Raw genomic sequence first — 17,329 nt, forward strand, 5'->3', positions numbered from 1 at the left:
TTTTTAAAAAAAGAAAAAAAAAACAAAAAAGAAAAAAACAAAAAGGGGAGGAGGAAAAGTAGCTGGGTGGGTGTTGGGGGTTGGTTTTGAGAGGGGGGGAAATGCCCATGTGCCAGGTGGGATCGGAGCTGTCTCATAAATAGCCGGGGGGGGAGCAGGATCCCAGCCCCCCCCGGGAGACCAACACTTAAATAAAATCTGGGACAATCATAAAAAAATACCAAAGCTGGGGGCGAGGGAGGTCGGTTGAGGTGGGCAGGGGGTCCTTTGGGGTGCCTTGCAGGGGCGGGAGGGGCCGGTCTGGGAGGGCTGCGGCGTCCTGGGCCCCGGCCGGGGCTCACTGCGTGGGGGGCACAGGGGTGGCCGTGCTGGGGGTGGGCGCGATGGGGTCCGTCTGCAGGGGGGCCTTGGTCTGTAGAGAGAACACAAAGGACAGGGCGGGGGTCACATCTGGGGGGCAAGGTGGTGCACGAGCACCTCTTGCCCCACAGCTCCGGGGGGAAGGGTTGAGGCCCCCGCCCGGCCCCGTGCCCGCGAGTGATCCGCCCGCTCCCAGTGTCCCTCCCGTGCTCCCCCCCATGTCTCACCTGCGAGGAGGCCGGGGTTGGGAAGGAGGCTTCCCTGCACGGCGGCCACGATGGCGGGGCTGTGCGCGGCGGCCGAGCCCCCCGCGAGGTGCGGCAGGGCCAGGCCGGGTGGGTGGGAGTTGGGGGGCAGCCCCCCGCCCCCCGGCATGCTGCTGGCCAGGGCCCCATGCAGCGGGATGGGGGCGGGTTAGCGGGGAAGGAGGCGCCCAGGGGTCGGCGGGGGTTAGCCATGCTCAATGGGATGGCGGATGGAGGCAATCCGAAGGGCAGGGCCGCGGGAGCATTACCGGGCACAGCGGGGTGGCCGCTGCCACCGAGGGTCCCCGCCAGGCTCTGGGACGGCGGCTGCTGCCCAGGGAACGGCGCCGGGGCTGCGGGGAAGAGGGGTGGTGAGGAGACCCCAACGCTGAGACACCCACCCGTCCCTCCCTCCCCAGCCCTCAGCACCCCGGGACCCCCTCGCCCAACCCCTCCCCAGCCCTCACCGTGCGGGACGTTCGGGGCTCCCGGTGGCGGGGCGGCTGCGGCGGGGGGCCCGGGCAGCGGCTGCCCCACGGGCTCAGCGGGGCCCACCATGGCCGGGGTGGGCGGCGCGGCCAGCGGGTGGGCGGCGGGGGCCAGGGGGGCTCCGGCGGCGGGCAGGGGCTGAGCCCCCGGGGGCAGCGGGGGCGGCTGCTGCTGCTGCTGCTGCTGCAGGTGCTGGAAGTGCTGCTGCCGGGCGCGCATCTCCGCGTACTTCAGCTGCTCCATGTGGAAGGCCTGGCGGTCCGCCAGCAGCTGCTGCCGCTGGTATTCCAGCTGGGGGGGACACGGCAGGGTCAGCTGGGCAGGGGGGACAAGCAGACAAGCACCTGCCACCCTCCTGGCGATGGCACCGGCACTCACGGCCTCGCGCTCCCGGTCCATGATGGTCTCCAGCTCCTCGAAGTGCCGCAGTTTGATCTCCAGCTTCTTCATCTGCGTCTCCACCAGCAGCGCCACGAGGGACTTGATCTTCCGCTCCTCCACAGCTGCCAAGTGCTGGGGGAGGCCACCCGGGGGGGTCAGAGCCCACATCTGGGTTGTGCTCCCCCCCAGCCCAGCCCCCCAGCCCTCACCTTGGCCTTGACGGCAGCAGCAGCCAGCGCGGCAGCGGCGGCAGTGGAGAGGTTCCCCTCGCCGATGTCCCGCTCCACCTTGGCCTTGCGCTCAGCCTCAGGCTCTGGAGGCTCCTTAGGTGCCTCATCTGGCCCCTCCTTCACCTCCTTCTCTTTCTCTGGCTCTCCTGTGGCGCAGTGGGGGCCGTGTCAGCAGTGTCATGGGGGGCTCAGCATCCCCCAGCCCTGCCAGGTGCCCCACTCACCTGCACCATCGCTGTCACCCTTGTCGGGCTCCTTCTCACCCTCCACCTCCTTCCCCTTCTCCTCCTCTTTCTTGGGTGTATCCCCGGGCTTCTCCTTTGCCTCCTCCTCGGTGCTGCTGTCCCGGGGCTCCTGGGGAGGGATCGGCCCCACGGCCACTCAAGTCCTGCCTGAGCCGCCCTCCCTGGCCCCCAAACCCCTCTCCGGCCCCCTCCTACCTTCACCTCCTTCTTCTCCTCAGCCGGCTGCGCATCGGCCCGCGCCTCCTCCGCCCCACTCTCCTCTGGGGACACAAACCCGTGCTCAGGCCCTGCCACTGCCCTCCCAGACCCCTGACATCCCCCTGGCCCCTCACCGATCCGCTCCGGCTCGTCCGAGGTGGTGCCGGCGATGCCGCTGCTCTCCAGCCCAAACGCGGGGTCAGCCTTGCCCGTCACCTTGGCCGCCTCCTCCACCTTGCGCACGTGGGCCTCCACCAGCGCTGTGGGCACCTCCTCCTTCATCTTGGAGAATTCCTCTGGGGGAAGTGCCAGGGAGGCCTCAGTGGGACCCCAGCGCCCCTTGGAGTCCCCCCAGCACTGCACATCCCTTGGGGGGGCTCGTCCCAGCTCAGCAGGCCTTGCCCCAGCTCCCCACAGGATTCATCCCTCTCCCCATCAGATTTGTCCTGTCTTCCTACAGAACTTGCTATAGGACTCCTCATAGGACTGATCTTATCTGCTATAGGGCTCCCTACAGGACTCCCCATCCCTCTTCCCGTAAGACTTATCCTGTCTCACTATAGGACTCATTCCGTTCTCCTACAGGACTCCTCCCTGTCCCCGTGGTCCCTGTCCCCTCTTCTCCCAGGACTCCTGCAGCCCCCAGGCTGGACCCCTGCCCAAGCTGATACCCAGAGCCGATTTGGCGGCAGCGGAGGCGACGCGGGGGTCGACGACGGAGGCCAGGAATGCAACGGTGCTCATGACAGGGTTGCCCGACTGGCTGAAGGGGATGGGCTGGTAGGCCAGTGGTCCCAGCGATGCCTCTGAGTCCTCCAGGTAGGGATCCTCGATGGGCAGCCGCAGGAAGTGCAGGATGCACTCATCCTGAGTCCGGCTGCCCACGTGCTCTGACACCTTGTTCCAGTCGTCCTTGTACATCTCCAGGGCCTGCGGGATGGAGCGGGGGGGCATCAGCGGGGTCTGGCAGCCCCATTCCCCTCTCCCCACGGACCCTCACTCACCTCCAGCAGCAGCAGCGTTTCCTGCTCCGTCCACTCCCGCGTGGCGCTGGCGGCAGCCTTGCTCTGCGGGTGGAGAGAGAGGGGTGAGGGGTGGCGGGCGGGGGGCCGGGGCCAGGCCGAGGGCTGCCCACCTTGGAGGGGACGTTCTTCTTGGTGTACATGTCGGTGCGGAGGCCGAAGTTCTGCATGTCGGCTGGCTTCTCCTTGCCCTTGTCCGGGAAGTTCAGCATCTGCTGCGAGGCCGAGGTCGGCTGCTGAGGGGAGAGAGGATGCTGGGATGCGGCCGTGGGGGGACAGGACATCAGGATACCAGTCCCCCCCGCCCCTCCATCCCAGAGAAGTCTTCGTGCCCCGTCTCGTCACGGTGTCCCCCCCGCGTCCCTGCTCCCCAGGGCAGGGCGGCATGCGGGGCGCGAGGGGGAGGAGGGAAGGAGCCTTCCTCGGCCAGCGGCGGGGGCACGGACCCCAAGGAGCCGCCTACCAGCTCCGGCTTCCCCTTCACCGTCTCGCTGACGAGCTCTTCGATCTCTTTGCTCTTGCGGCCGGTCTTGGCGTCGCCGTCGCTCTGCCGGCCCTGAGGCAGGCACGGATCGAAGCTGTGCATCCCCCACCCCCCGCCCCACCCCGCGCTCGGCCCCTGCGGGGACCGGGGGATGGCGGGGGGGGTCGCGGCTGCGCAGGGCGGACGCCCCCTGCACCCACCTGGGGCGTCTTGGGCTGCAGTGGCACCAGCCCCGAGGGAGTGTCGGCCAGCACGTGGAAGTGCGAGGTGGGTGGGGGGCCCATGGGGGTGGGCCGGCTCTCGGCATCCACCTGGTAGTTGATGAGGCCCCACTGCTCCAGGAAGGCGTGGACCCTGCGGAGAGCTGGCATCAGACCCTGCCAGAGCCCCACTGGTGTCTGTGGGGTCCCACACTGACCACCCCTGCCCCACTGGCACTGAACCCATCAGCACTGAGGTGCAAAACCTGTCAGTGCCTGGTGCTCCACCAGCACCAGGCCCCCACCAGGGTGCCCCAGTGGCACCAGACCCCCGCCAGCATCAGGGTACCCCACTGAGCCCCCATCGATGCTGAGGTGCCACAGTGACCACCAGACGCACCAGTATCAGGCCCCGGTCAGCACCGCAGTGCCACGCCCATCCCAGCCCCACTGGCCCTGGCCTCCTGCCAGCACTGGGGTGCCAAACCCCCCCCCCCACGCCCCTGGCACGGCACCCACCGCATGATGGCACAGACGTCGCCGGCCAGGTTGCGGCGGCAGGCGGTGGAGGTGAGGTACTCCTGCGGGTTCAGCCGGTACGTGTCGATCATGAAGTTGCGGTAGGCCAGGTATCTGCGGGGGGCAGAGGGGTGAGCGCTGGGCACGGCCCCAGGGGTGACAGGGGGGTGGCAAGGGCAGGTCAGGTCTCACATTTCGGGGGTCTTGGATTTATTCTTGCCATTGAAGAACTCGGGCAGGGCACGGCGCTCGATGGCGTGGACACTGCAAGAGGGGACGCTCAGGGAGGGCCCGGTAGGTGACCGGGACACCCTTCTCATCCCCATCCTCATCCTCAGCCAGCCCTGTACCTGTTGTAGTCGAACCAGGCCGCGTAGCTGGGGATGATGATGTGGTGGGTCTGCTCCGTCACGTTGTCCTCGTGCAGGTCAGGGTTCTTGGCCTGCTCCCCCTTGCTCCCAGTGCCGTTCTCCTCCTCGTCCTGCCCACAGACCAGCACAGCATGGGCAAGGGGGTCCTGGGCCCCCCATTCTGCGCCCTTCATCATCCTCACCGGGAGCAGGATGAGGTCAATGGCCTGGGGCAAAGGTGCCTGCAGCCCCAGGGGTGAGAGGGTGGGCAGAAAAGGGCCTTTTTGCACCCAGAAGAGGGGTAAAGAAAGAGGGACAAAGAGGTGACTCCCATGCTGGGAACACCTTCCCTGGGCTCACCTTGCCAGCCGTCTCCATGCTCTCATCTTCCTGCTCATCTGAAGGGAGGGAGGAGAGGGGTGGTTTTGGGCACTGCCAGGCCGGGGGTCCCGGGCTCTGCCACAGTGCCTCACTCACCCAGGTCTGTCATGGTGCCCCCCTTCACGGGCGCTGATTCCGAGTCCTTCTTGGTGTTGACTGTGGTGCAGGGAATCGGCACTAAGCACCCCAGTACACCTCCTGCCCCACCCCAGTCCCAGGGGTAACCTCACTGGGGGGGGCTTCTGATCCTCACCCTGACCTGTTTTGGGCAGGGTGACCTCCTCCACGTTGGGGACGGGTGAGGGCTCGTCCATGTCCTTTGTCAGGTCCTCCTGCTCCTCCTCGCGGTGCCCGCGCTTGGATTTGTTGTAGGGGGTGGAAGGTCTGGGAAGGTAGAGACCCCCCATGCCCAGTCACCACCACCCCAGGGCCAGCCTCCCTCAGCCTCTGTGGGGCCCAGACCCCTCCCTGGACCCCCCAGCTCACCCCTTCTTTGCGTTCTTCTTCTTGGCCTCGGGGGTGGGTGACGGGGAAGGTGAGCGCTTCCGCTTCTTGTAGTTACCCCCCTTCTTGTCCCGCCGGTCTGAGTCGGGGCTGTTCACCTGGGGGGCACGTGGGGGGGTGTCACTGTGTTCAGCTGGGTGGACACGACCCCCAGCACCCCCTCTACGGGGGGCTCTGCACCCACTCTGACCTCATCCGTCAGCGTCTTGGCCGAGATCTTCTTCCTGCGGGTGATGGGGCTCTTCTCGTCCGTCACCTCGTAATCCTCCTCGTTCATCCACTCGTTGAAGGTGTCCGTGTCCAGGATCCACTTGGCATGGACCTGTTGGGCAGGTGTGGGGGTGTGTCAGGTGGGCTGGGAAGGGGGCTGCAGCTGCTCCCCCAACCTGGGGGACCCCCGTTACCTTCCGAGGCTTCTCCGGCGTCGGGGCATCCTCCACGGACGCCTCGATCTCGCTGGCGGGGATCCAGGTGTCGTAGCTGCAGGTGAAGGATGGGGGTCAGAGTGGCACCCACAGCAATTCTGGGGGGGTCAGGGGGCTCCCCAAAGTTTCAGCCCTCCCACCTGGGCCCTCTCACCTGTCGGGGTAGTAGCCCCAGTGCAGCAGCACCTGCTTGTCACGCTTCATGACCGGCCGGACCCACTCCTCTGTGGGAGACACGGGGAGGCTGGCACTGATCCTCCAGCCCCCCCAGAGCCCCCCGTGATCCCAGGCACAGCTCTGACCCCCCCAACCCCTCCCTCACACCCACCTTCCTCCAGGTTCCCCGGGACGGGGCACACAATGTGGGACGCGTTGCTCTTGTCCTCGGTCACGGTGCCCTGCGAGAGCCAGGGGTTGGATCCAGGGCTAAATACCAGGATGAGGTGTTGGATGAACCCCCCCTCATGCCCCCCACCCCAGCGCTGCCACCCACCTGGTGCCTCTTGACGATGTCCTTCAGCTTGCCCAGCAGTTTGGGCTCGATCTCCTGGTGCAGGAAGATGTTGGGCCGGGCCAGGCAGTTGTTCTGTGGGAGGGAAGAGCAGAGTGGTGAGGTTGGAGGAGGACAAGGGGGCCCCGGGGGGGTCAGGGATGGGACTTCTTACCTGCACCAGGGATTTCTCGATGGTCATGAACATCTCCACGTTGCGGTCCATCCGCGAGGGATTCTGGAAATCGAAACGCCGCCTTATTGGAAGAAAAGAGCGACTCTCATGAAAGCCACAGCTCAGGTCTCCTTGTCAGCATCCAAAATTTGGGGGGTGGGGGTGGGACACGCGCCTGAACCCCTTCAGGGGTCTGTTTGCTCTGGAGGTGGGAGCCCTACAACCAGCCCACCCTATGCACCCCTGCCCGAGGCCACCCCAGGGTGTTCCCATGGAGGGGACCCCCACCCTTGCCCCTGGGATCCCCTCATGGCCCCCCCAAACCACCCAAGACCCGCCGTCCCCACGGTGCAGGTGGGTGCTCACCATCCTTGGTCGCTCTTGAATTTATAGGCCGCTGCCAGGATGTGGCACAGGGCTCCCCCCGCCTTGAAATCCAGGAAGCATTTGATCTGGAAGGGGAGGAGGTGGGTCAGGGGGGTGATGGGGGAGCTAGGCAGGGCGTCACCCCCTTGTTGGGGGGTGCCATTCCCTCGCTGAGGTCCCATCCCCAAGTCTGGGTGCCATCCTCATCCAGGTGCCCTGGGCTGGGATGCAGTCGCTGCAGGGCTGGGGCACTGTCCCCAGCTAGGGACCTGTCCCTGTGTGGGGACACCATCCCCAGGGCCATGGGGTGCTGTCCTGTGGTCCCAGGGGCAGTGTTCCCTGGTCCTTGGGGCACAGATGCTGCTTGGGGGCAGCTGCCAGCAGAATGGTGCCCAGGGTCCCCAGGCACTGTCCCCAGGACAATGGGACACGTCCCTGACCAGGGCACTGTCCCAGGGCTGCTGTCCGTGGTCAGGTGCTGTCCCCAGGTCACTGCAATACTGAATGAGGTCACTGGGGCTTTGGGTGCTGTCCCCACTCAGGTCCTTGTCCCCAGCTCACTGGGGCTCCGTCCTGGGCGCTGTCCCCAGGTCTTTGACCCAGGTCATTACGCTGCTCTCCCCACGTCTTTTGGGCACTGTCCCTGCTCAGGACCTTGTCCCTGCTCATCAGGGCCTTGTCCCCAGATCACTAGGGCTGTCCCTGGGGACCGGGATGCTGTGCCCTGGGTACTGAGGGCTGGCTCCGGCTATCAGGGTGCTGTCCTCACATCTTTGGGTGCTGTCCCCAGTCAAGGTCCTTGTCCCCCGTTCATTGGAGCTTTCACTCGGATCTCCAGGACCCCGTCCCAGGCCCATCGGGGTCCATTCCTGCACCGTTTTGGGGCATCGTCCCCGCTCGGGGTCTTGTCCCCAGACCCCCGGGTGTTCCCCCCTCGCCCCCCGTGTCCCCCCCGTGCCCGGTGTCGGCGGCTCTCACCGGCAGCTTGGTGAGGGGCGCGTTACTGACGTGCTTCCCGAACACCTCCTCCTGGAACTGCAGCAGCTGCACCACCAGGCTCGACAGCGACTTGTTGGTGGGGGGCTCTGCCTGGATGTACTGCGGGACCGGGGGGTCAGCGCGGCCGCGGGGCCCGGGGGCGGCGGCGGGTGTGGGGGGGGCGATGGCGGCGGCGCCGCCGTGACAGGCCGGGCCCGGCGCGGGGCGGCGGTGCTGCCCCCTCACACCCTCGCCCACCTACCTTCTTGTAGTTCTTGCCGAGCCAGAGCCGCACGTTGTCGAACTGGCTGACGGTGTCCGAGGCCTCGTAGTACTTGACGTTGGGGCCGCCGTCCTTCTTCCGCACCGCCATCTTGAGCGGGCCGGGCCGCGCCGCCTCCGCCCGCCCGCGGGCTCCCCCTGCGGGCCCCGCGCCGGTACCGCCGCTGCCGCCGCTCCCCCTGCCGGTCCCGCTCCGGTACCGCCGGTCCCCCTCCGGTACTGCCGGTCCCGCTCCGGTACCGCCGGTCCCCCTCCGGTACTGCCGGTCCCCCTCCGGTACCGCCGGTCCCCCTCCGGTACCGCTGTTCCCCCCCCGGTACCGCCGGCCCCGCTCCGGTACTGCCGGTCCCCCTCCGGTACTGCCGGCCCCGCTCCGGTACTGCCGGTCCCGTTCCGGTACTGCCGGTCCCGTTCCGGTACCGCTGCCCTGTTCCGGTACCGCTGCTCCCCCTCAGGCCCCGCTCCGGTCCCGCCGGTCCCGTTCCGGTACCGCTGCCCCCCCTCCGGTACTGCCAGCCCTGTTCCGGTACTGCCGGTCCCACCCCGGTCCCGCCGGTCCCGCCGGCCCCGGTCTCCGTTACCGGCCCCAGGGGATGTGCTGGACTTGTCGGAGCGAGCCCGGAGGAGGCCCCGAGGCGATCCGAGGGAAGGATGGAGCGGCTCCGCCGCGAGGAAAGGCCGGGGGATCGGGATCGTTCGGCCTGGGGAAGGGAGGGCTCCGGGGTGACCTCGCTGTGGCCTCCCAGGACCCGAAGGGAACTTTCAGCAAAGACGGGGTGAGACTTTTTACAAGAGCTCGGAGTGACGGGACAAGGGGAACGGGTTCGAACTGAGACAGGAGGTTTAGATTAGACAGGAGCAAAAAAATCCTTCCCTGTGAGGGTGGTGGGGCGCTGGAATGGATTTGCCAGAGCACCTGTGGCTGCGCCGTCCCTGGAAGCGTCCAAATCCAGGCTGGAGCGGCCTGGTCTAGCGGAAGGTGTCCCTGCCCATGGCAGGGGGTGGAATGAGCCGAGTTTCCCACCCAAACCATTCTATAGTTCCATGTGTGTCGTGCGGGAGGCTGGAGCGGTTGTGGCTCCGAGGCGGGGCGGGGAGCGCCGGTGAGCTCCCGGGTGGATCCCGGCTGAGCTCCCGGGTGGATCCCGGTGGGATCCCCGTCCGGTCCCGCAGCCCCGCGGCGGGTCGCGGTGGCCGGGGCGGGGCCGGGCCGGTCTATGCGGAGCGCGGCGCACGGAGGCGCGAGAGTCACGGTGGCCGAGTGGTTAAGGCGTTGGACTCGAAATCCAATGGGGTTTCCCCGCACAGGTTCGAATCCTGTCCGTGACGCCGATGCTCTTTTTTTTATGGCGCGGGGCCCCCTCGGTCCCGGCCCCTTCACCGGCGGCAGCGGCGCGAAAAACACCCCCGTTCTGGTGGCGGCTCTTTTAACGGCGGCAGCAGCGGGGACTCCCCCAGCGCTCGGTTCCTGTTCTTACCGGCGACACAGGGGGGAGCCCCGGTACCGGCTGCTTTACCGGTGGAAACAATGGGAACGCCCCCTCCAGTCGCGGCTCTTTGAACGGTGGGAGGGAGGAGGAGCCCCCCAGCCCCGGTACCGGGTCTTTTTTACCGGTGAGAGCCACGGGACAGGTTTATCCTTTTAAGGGAGCACAAAAGGGTGACCCCCGTGGCTGGAGCCCCCCCCAACACTCAGCCACATCCCCGGGGGGCCCGTTCCCTCCCGGGGTGGTGGAAGCCCATCAGTGACATTTATTGATCTCAGGGATCCCCCCAGGATGGGGAGGACACCCCCAAACCCACCCAGTTTTCCACTGGGGCTGAGCCCTCCGTGGTGGGGGGTTTCAGGGTGCAGGTGAAGGCCCCCAAAGCAACAATAAAGCAACCAGAACGCTGTTTATTGATCATTTCAATCCCTGCCTCCTGCCCGATCCGCTGGGACCGACACCGGAGGAGAAACGATGGTAAAAAACAAAACAAATGCAAATAAATTAAATTCCCACCAAGTCCCACAGAACCAGGCCAGAGGCGCCTGCCCATGGTACTTCAAAAATCAAATAAAAGGGGGGAATAAAAATGAAAAAAAGGCCAAAAAAAAAGTACAAAAAATACAGAACCACAATCACAAGTGTCAGGAAAAGTAACACCAACAGTGGAGAAAGCGGAGCCAAACACGGGGCAGGACCAGGGGGAGGTGGGAGATGCCCGAGGGGAGATGGCTGCTCCTGAGGAGAGGGGCTGGGGCATGCACAGAGCAAGGTGGGGAAGAGGGGTCCCCAAGGCCAAGGACCCCCCACTCCAGGGGCTCGGCTGTGGCTGTTTGGCTCCGGGGTCAGTGACACTGGCAGTGCCCAATTTGGGGACACCAAGACAAGCCCCTTCCCCGCCCCTGCAGGAGGGGAGCAGCTCCTGCTGCTGCGGGGTCGGATAAAAGCTTGGAGAGACACCAGAGAGTGAGGTGGAAAACCCAGAGGGAGTGAGAAATCCCGGGAGGAAATTGGCTATGGAATGAGTGAGAGCTGCCAGGCAGCAGGGCTGGTCCTGGGGGTCTGGGCTGGATCACGAGCCGGGATTTGGGGAACCCACCGAGGGGTCTGGCAGTGCGTGTGGAGCTGTCACTCCTTCTGTCCAAGAAAGACACGGAACGGGGAAGCAAAGGGGGGACGTGGAGGGGCTGCAGTGCCGGCTGAGCTCTGCGCAGGGTTTACCAGAGGGGTTCAATCGTGTCACTGAGGAACACAGAGGGGACAGTTCCCTAAAGTCCGTGTCGGTGACCAGGGAATGCCAGCAGTTCTGAGTGGCCTCCCTGGGCCTCCCCCTCTCTGCACCTTCCCCCTCCTCTCCCTCGAAGGGTTCGTCCCCAGAATCCCTCAGATCTCCTCCACTCCGTGTGCAAAGATCATGACGAGTCCCGGCTCGAGCACCATGTCCTCGCCCATGTGCTGGTTCTCGCAGGCCATCACCACCACCGCCTGCTTCCCGGGGATGCGCTTGGCCACATAGTTCTCGTAGTAGCGCCGGTTCATCTGGCGCGTCTCCAGCGTGGCCAGGCCCTGCGGCCAGTTCCGCTCGTGGGCGTTCTCGATGAGCTCGTTGATGATGGACGCGGGGCAGCCGCTCTCCACCAGCGAGCGCTTGATGACGGCCTGGAGCACCGCGTCCGGCGTGGAGATCATCCCGCCCCACCGCGTCACCCGTGCCGGCTGCAGGGAGTTCACCCACCTGGGGACACAGAGTGGGGGAAGGGGGTGTTTTCGGGGTAGAATCCCAGAATCCTTGAGGTTGGAAAAGGCCTCCAGAATCATCAAGTCCGAGCTGTGCCCAATTCCCACCTTATGACCCAGCCCAGAGCACTGAGTGCCATGTCCAGTCATTCCCAGGTCACCTCCAGGGGTGGGGTCTCCACCACCTCCCTGGGCAGCCCCTTCCAGTGCCTGACCACCCTTTCCATGGAGAAATTCTTCCTGATTTCCAACCTGAACCTGCCTTGGGGCAGCTTGAGGCCATTTCCTCTTGTCCTGTCATTTGTTACCTGGGAGAAGAGGCCGATCCCCACCTGGCTACAATTTTCCCCCAAAGCTGGGGACTGGCTCTGTCTCAGGGCTGTTCCGTGTTCGGGAGTGAGACTGGATGGGGAACACTGAACCTCCCCACCTTCCCCTCCTGTTTTCATCCCAGGTTGCTTCAGTCAGCTCCACGATCCCGCCCTCCAGGGAGGGGAGAGAGGACGAGCAAGGAGCTGCTTCCTCCAGCCTTTTTCCCAAGGAGGAAGGAATCTGGCAGCTTCCTGTTCGTGGGCAGGATGCAGGTGGAACAATAACACTCTGAACCCATTGTGTGAGCAGCTCACGTGCCTCCCCCAGCACAAACTCCCCTCTTCGCTCTTGCAAACCGTTTCCTTTTCATCAGAAGGCACTTCACCCCCTCCCCAGTCCCTCAGCCATGCTGGTAGATTCCCAGTCCCCTCTGCCCCACGTGGAGCTTCCCCCGCCCAGCCCTGGGACTCACTCCAGGATCTCATTGTACTCGATGGTCTCCTCCAGGTTCTGCAGGTTGGGGTTGACGCTGCGGATCGCCCGCATGTAGGCCTTGAGCAGCTGGATATCCCGCTTCTGCCACGGCAGGGAAAAGTGGGATTTGGGAACAGTCACCGGCAGGGCCGCGTGGCACCGATCAGCCCCACAGAGCCCTCAGTGCCACCCCAGCACCCACAGAGCCCCAGCCACACTTAGCTCAGGCCACTCTCCAGCCCCTCTGTATTTTGGTGTCCAAGCACCCCGTGGGACCAGGAGAACCCTGGCACAAAGCTGGCACAGCTGGACCCACCTGCTCAGCCAGCTGGTGCTTGTGCTCCGCCGAGGTCTTCTCCAGCTCGGCGATCCGTGTCTGCTGCTGCTGCACCACCGACCGCAGGTGCTTGATGCAGTTGTGGTTTGGCAGCTCGTCTTTGGGCATTTCCAAGCTGCCAAGGAGAAAACGTGGAGGCCCCACGTTAGGGGCAGCTACACGCAGAGCACTCAGCATGGGCGTGTGAACGGCTTCCAGAACTAATCCAGGCGTGGAGCACCAGCTCCGGCACTGCCGTGGGTGTGGGAAGGCCCTGCTGTGCCAAACGGTCTGGGGAAAGTTATGGGAATGAAACAACCACCGCCACAATGCCATGGCATGGGGACTTCCCTCCTCCAAAGGGATCAGGGAGCAGAACTAGACAGTGCATGGGCCTGATCCAGGTTCTGGCTTCATCCAAGGAGATCTCATTATCTCCAATCCAGGTCCCTTTCCGGTCCCTGTCCACAGATCCAGGGCTGCCCCGGTCCCAGTGCAGAATCCAGCCCTTGAACTTCATATGATTGGTGATTGCCCATCTCTCTAGTGGCCCCCTCCACGTCCCCCTCCTCACCCGCATCCCTGCTCGCATGTCACCGGGCGCTTGGGGTTGTGCTCGCAGTCGTTGAGGTGAGACATGAGGTTGTCGAGGCGCACGACGGCCGTGCAGCCGAAGACAGCGTTGTCACAGGTGATCTGCAGCTTGGACAGCATGTTCCGCATGATCCGCGGCACCGGGCGCAGGTGGGCGACCGTCACCACGCTGCGGTCCACGGGGCACGTCTGCTGCTGCGAGAACCACTGCGTGATGCAGGCATTGCAGAAGGCGTGCTCGCAGTGGGGAGCCTGCGGGGAGGGGGCAGGACACGGCCACGGGTCACCCACGGGGTCCCCAAGGCTGGAAAACATCTCCGGGACCGAGCCCAAGCTGTGCCCGACGCCCACCTTGTCCCCCAGCCCAGAGCACTGAGTGCCACGGCCAGGCCTGCCTTGGGCACCTCCAGGGGTGGGGACTCCACCACTCCCCCAGCTCCCCCATCCTGTCAAGGAGTCGTGGAGAGTGAGAAGGTGCCCCCTGAGCCTCCTCCTCTCCAGGCTGAGCTCCCCCAGCTCCCTCAGTTCTCCAGCCCCTTTTGCCACCAGCACCCCCAGGGTAGGACCTGGCACTTGGCCTTGTTGATCCTCACACCACAGGCCTCAGCCCGTGGATCCCTGGGATGGCACAGATCCCTTGGAGCAGCGTTCCTGCTGTGCTCCATCCCGGGTCTTGCTGCCTCCTGCAAGGGCTGATGGGGCAGGAAGGACCAGGATCCTACCTGAACCGGCTCCTCCAGGACCCCGCTGCAGATGGGGCATATAAGGTCCTCATCAACGTCCCCCTGGAAACGAGCTACATCATACCCCATCGCTCGTCACCGGCGCCAGAACCCTGCAGAGGGGACACAGGGCTCAGGGGAGTAGCCCAGGGAGCTGCCCAGGGCCTCTGCTTCACAAATTCCTGCTCCCTCCCACCCCATGTATGCCCAGGGCTCTCTACAGGTGCCCTGTGAGGGGGCAAAAGGGTCTCAGCCCCCTCTGTGTGCCCGCAACTGCCCCGATGCTGCTGCTCCCACTGCTTATTCCCAATCCTGATGTGATTTTCCACTCGGTGGCTGCTGGGGTTTGATCTGGGGGGCTGTTCTGCACAGTTTATTTGGTTTGCTGAGGCGGGACGTGTGCCAGGGACCGTTCCTGGGGCAGCCAGACCCTCGCCAGCCTCGCGCGACGGCACCGGCTCCTCCCCGGGAGGGAGGAACGTCCTGCCAAGGACAGCACCGCCAGGTAACTCCCTTCTCCAACCCCTGAATTCCCTGCCAGGGCCGGCCTTGAGCTTTGCCCCGGCAGTTACCGGACCCTCTGCTCCTCCTGCCCCGCTCTCACGATATCAAAGGCGGTGCCAAAGCCCCGCAGCCCCACAGGGCGCCTGACTCCCGATAAAGGAGTCCCCACCCCAAATCCAAACAGGAGCCAGCAGGGACAGGAGGAGTGGGAGCTCACGGGGAGCCCTCACGAGGCTCTGGAACCACGGCCCTGCGGCGAGGAGAGCGTGGCAGGGCAGCAGCTCCAGCTGTGCAAACATCAGCCGGCGCCTCTCGGGGTGCAGCTCCAGATCCACGGGGCTCTGGATTCATCCGGGGGGTTCGTTACCAAAACCCTTCCCCTGCCAGTCCCGGGGATCCTCTGGGAATTCCCAGGTCTGCCCGGCTCCTTCTACGTGAAATACAAGATGGAGAAACCAGGCAGGGGCAGTTCCTGAGCCAGTTGGACAGGATTTCTGTCAAACCTCTGGAATTTAAGGAAGATCTCGCTATTTCCCCGTGGATATGGATTTACATCCAAGGTTTTTGGGGCGAGAAACCCCCCAGACCTGGGAGCAGCCACCACAAGGCTCCACTCCTGCAGAAAGGTGTGGGGGAAGGACTGAAGCCATTCCCAGGAGAAGGGAGGCTCGGAGAGGCCCCTGTTTTACCTCCCGTGGCAGAATTCCTCCTGGAGCGGCACAGGGCTGGGCTGGCTTCACTCTGTGCAGGGACGCTCTCCCAATGGCCCATCTTTCCCTTCGCTCTTCCACAGCCCAGAAGGTTCCTCGAGGGCCCCGCGCCGGAGTCAGACAGGGCAGAGCTGGTCCCAGGGAACACAGAAGGGAGGGAGGGTGAGGATGGGGAAGGAGGTGGGGGCTGTGCCCTGCCCCTCAGGCCCCTCCAGCCACGTGGGAAAGGAGCTGGCATTTTCTGAGGAGCCTTTGAGACTCTCCAAAAACCAACGGAGAACCTGTGGAGGAGCCGCCCGGAAGGCGCCGATTTCCCCCCGGACACAGCGGGATGAGGGGCCAAAGGCACTGGCCAGGCAGAGGATTCCCTCTGTGTCCCAACCTGTTCCCTGCCTCTGGGGATTCCAAATTCCAGTGGGAAGAACGAGGGTCCCTCCAGAGCCCCAAACCAGCCCTGGAGAGCCCTCGTGGCCCCCCTGAACGTGACCATGACAGGGATGCACATCCCTGTCTCCCTGTGGCCCTTGGCTTTGGGAATTCCAGCCCCATTCCCCGCTGGATCCACAGGGCAGGGACACAAACACCAGCCCGTTGGGCAAAACCTCAGCTCTGCAGTGACAAAATCCTGCTAAAAATACCCGTTTCCCCAAATGCCACTTTAAAAAAAAACCCACCATCTCCTGACACAAATCCAAGTTTTTTTCTCTCCCTTGCTGCGAAAAATCGACAGAATGGGAAAAACTATTTTGGTTTGAGCTCCTGGTCGTGGCAACAAGGAGGAAAATCAGCTCAGGAACAGCCTGGGTGGTGCTGCCACAGGGTCTGGGCACCAGAACCTTCGACACCGTTATTACCGAGGCACCAAAATTTTCCTGGTGCTGCTGAATTGTGGGGCATTTTCACGTTTATCATTTAAAATCACGGTAAAAAAGCCCTTCCTGAAAACAAGGCTGAGCTCGGGTGCTGTTAAATTCCTGCCTTCCCTCGGCTTCCCAAACACTGCTGGGCTTTCGAGTGCTCCCCACATCCCCCACATTCCTTGGGATCGTTCCCCAGGTTCCTTTGGATTGTCCCCCACATTCCTCGGGATTGTCCCCACATTCCTCGGGATTGTTCCCCACATTCCTTTGGATTGTTCCCACATTCCTCGGGATTGTCCCCCACATTCCTCGGGATTGTTCCCACATTCCTTTGGATTGTCCCCCACATTCCTCGGGATTGTTCCCACATTCCTTTGGATTGTTCCCACATTCCTCGGGATTGTCCCCCACATTCCTCGGGATTGTCCCCCACATTCCTCGGGATTGTTCCCCACATTCCTTTGGATTGTTCCCACATTCCTCGGGATTGTCCCCCACATTCCTCGGGATTGTTCCCACATTCCTCGGGATTGTCCCCCACATTCCTCGGGATTGTTCCCACATTCCTTTGGATTGTTCCCACATTCCTTTGGATTGTTCCACATTCCTCTCTCCCTCCGCGGCCGCCGCGGGGGTCTCCCTCACCCCGGAGCCCCCCGGTGTCCCGGCCCCCCCCGGCCTTCTCTGTCCTCACTGCAGACGATTCCTCAGGGGAGCGACTCCCAGCCCGGTCCGCGTTTCCCAGCCCGGTCCGCGTTTCCCAGCCCGGTCCGCGTTCCGCCCGCAGCCGCCCCGGTGGGGCCGGGGCCGGTTCACGCCACTGATCCCGCCCGGGACCGGCCCCGGCGAACCTCGGGGCACTCCCGACTGGGTCCGGCCTGCCCCAGCCCCTCCCCGGACCGCCTCCCGCTCTCCGTGGTGCTGCCGGGGTCGCACCGGGCCCCCGCCCCGAGAGCCCCGAACGCCACCCACGGGGCCCCCTCCCGCGGCCCCACGTACCGCGGCCGCCGGGCCCGGGCCGCTCGGGGGCCGCTCCGGGGCCGTTCCGGGGCCGTTCCGGGGCCGCTCCGGGCTCAGGGGCGGCCGCGGCCTCCACCGAGTCCCCCCCGCCCGGCCCCGCCGCGCCGGAAGTTGCCTCGCCGGAAGCGCCGCTCTGGCCCCGAGTGAGACGCAACTCGCTGGTCGGGGCGGGGCTTAGCTCAGCTCTCCCCGTGGAGCCCCGCCCTCTCTGCATCGCTATTGGTTGGGAAGGCCTTACGTCACCCTCTCTGCCGCGCGCTGATTGGCTG

The 17,329-nt window shown here is 64.8% G+C and overlaps 2 protein-coding genes and 1 non-coding gene across 3 annotated transcripts; 1 reads left to right on the plus strand and 2 right to left on the minus strand.

The window, feature by feature from the left end:
• Positions 1-186: 186 nt before the first annotated feature.
• On the minus strand, positions 187-8,440 carry SMARCC2 (SWI/SNF related, matrix associated, actin dependent regulator of chromatin subfamily c member 2). The gene is given in 31 exon segments (XM_050334502.1): positions 187-398; positions 400-412; positions 588-767; positions 770-958; positions 1,073-1,385; positions 1,473-1,607; positions 1,685-1,851; positions 1,930-2,059; positions 2,146-2,210; positions 2,283-2,444; positions 2,820-3,078; positions 3,153-3,215; positions 3,284-3,406; positions 3,634-3,726; positions 3,855-4,008; positions 4,374-4,487; positions 4,566-4,637; positions 4,724-4,854; positions 5,084-5,121; positions 5,201-5,260; positions 5,364-5,488; positions 5,591-5,706; positions 5,799-5,930; positions 6,013-6,088; positions 6,188-6,257; positions 6,362-6,431; positions 6,527-6,619; positions 6,699-6,780; positions 7,065-7,150; positions 8,043-8,162; positions 8,305-8,440. Coding segments are annotated over 31 exon segments (3,603 nt in total). The 5' UTR covers positions 8,416-8,440; the 3' UTR covers positions 187-337.
• Positions 8,441-9,571: 1,131 nt separating this feature from the next.
• Positions 9,572-9,653, plus strand: TRNAS-CGA (transfer RNA serine (anticodon CGA)). Its single transcript has one exon. It is a non-coding gene; the product is annotated as a tRNA-Ser (tRNA).
• A 548-nt stretch (positions 9,654-10,201) lies between these two features.
• Positions 10,202-17,173, minus strand: RNF41 (ring finger protein 41). Its single transcript, XM_050334504.1, has 7 exons — positions 17,040-17,173; positions 15,160-15,311; positions 13,967-14,079; positions 13,225-13,496; positions 12,651-12,786; positions 12,333-12,436; positions 10,202-11,546 (listed from the first exon to the last, which is right to left on the minus strand). Exons 3-7 carry the CDS (start codon positions 14,054-14,056, stop codon positions 11,195-11,197), a joined length of 954 nt encoding a protein of 317 aa, XP_050190461.1. The 5' UTR covers positions 14,057-14,079; positions 15,160-15,311; positions 17,040-17,173; the 3' UTR covers positions 10,202-11,194.
• Between the last annotated feature and the right edge of the window lie 156 nt (positions 17,174-17,329).

Source organism: Myiozetetes cayanensis, unplaced genomic scaffold, assembly GCF_022539395.1.
Source record: "Myiozetetes cayanensis isolate MyiCay16 unplaced genomic scaffold, myiCay2020 scf55, whole genome shotgun sequence".
NCBI lineage: Eukaryota > Metazoa > Chordata > Aves > Passeriformes > Tyrannidae > Myiozetetes > Myiozetetes cayanensis.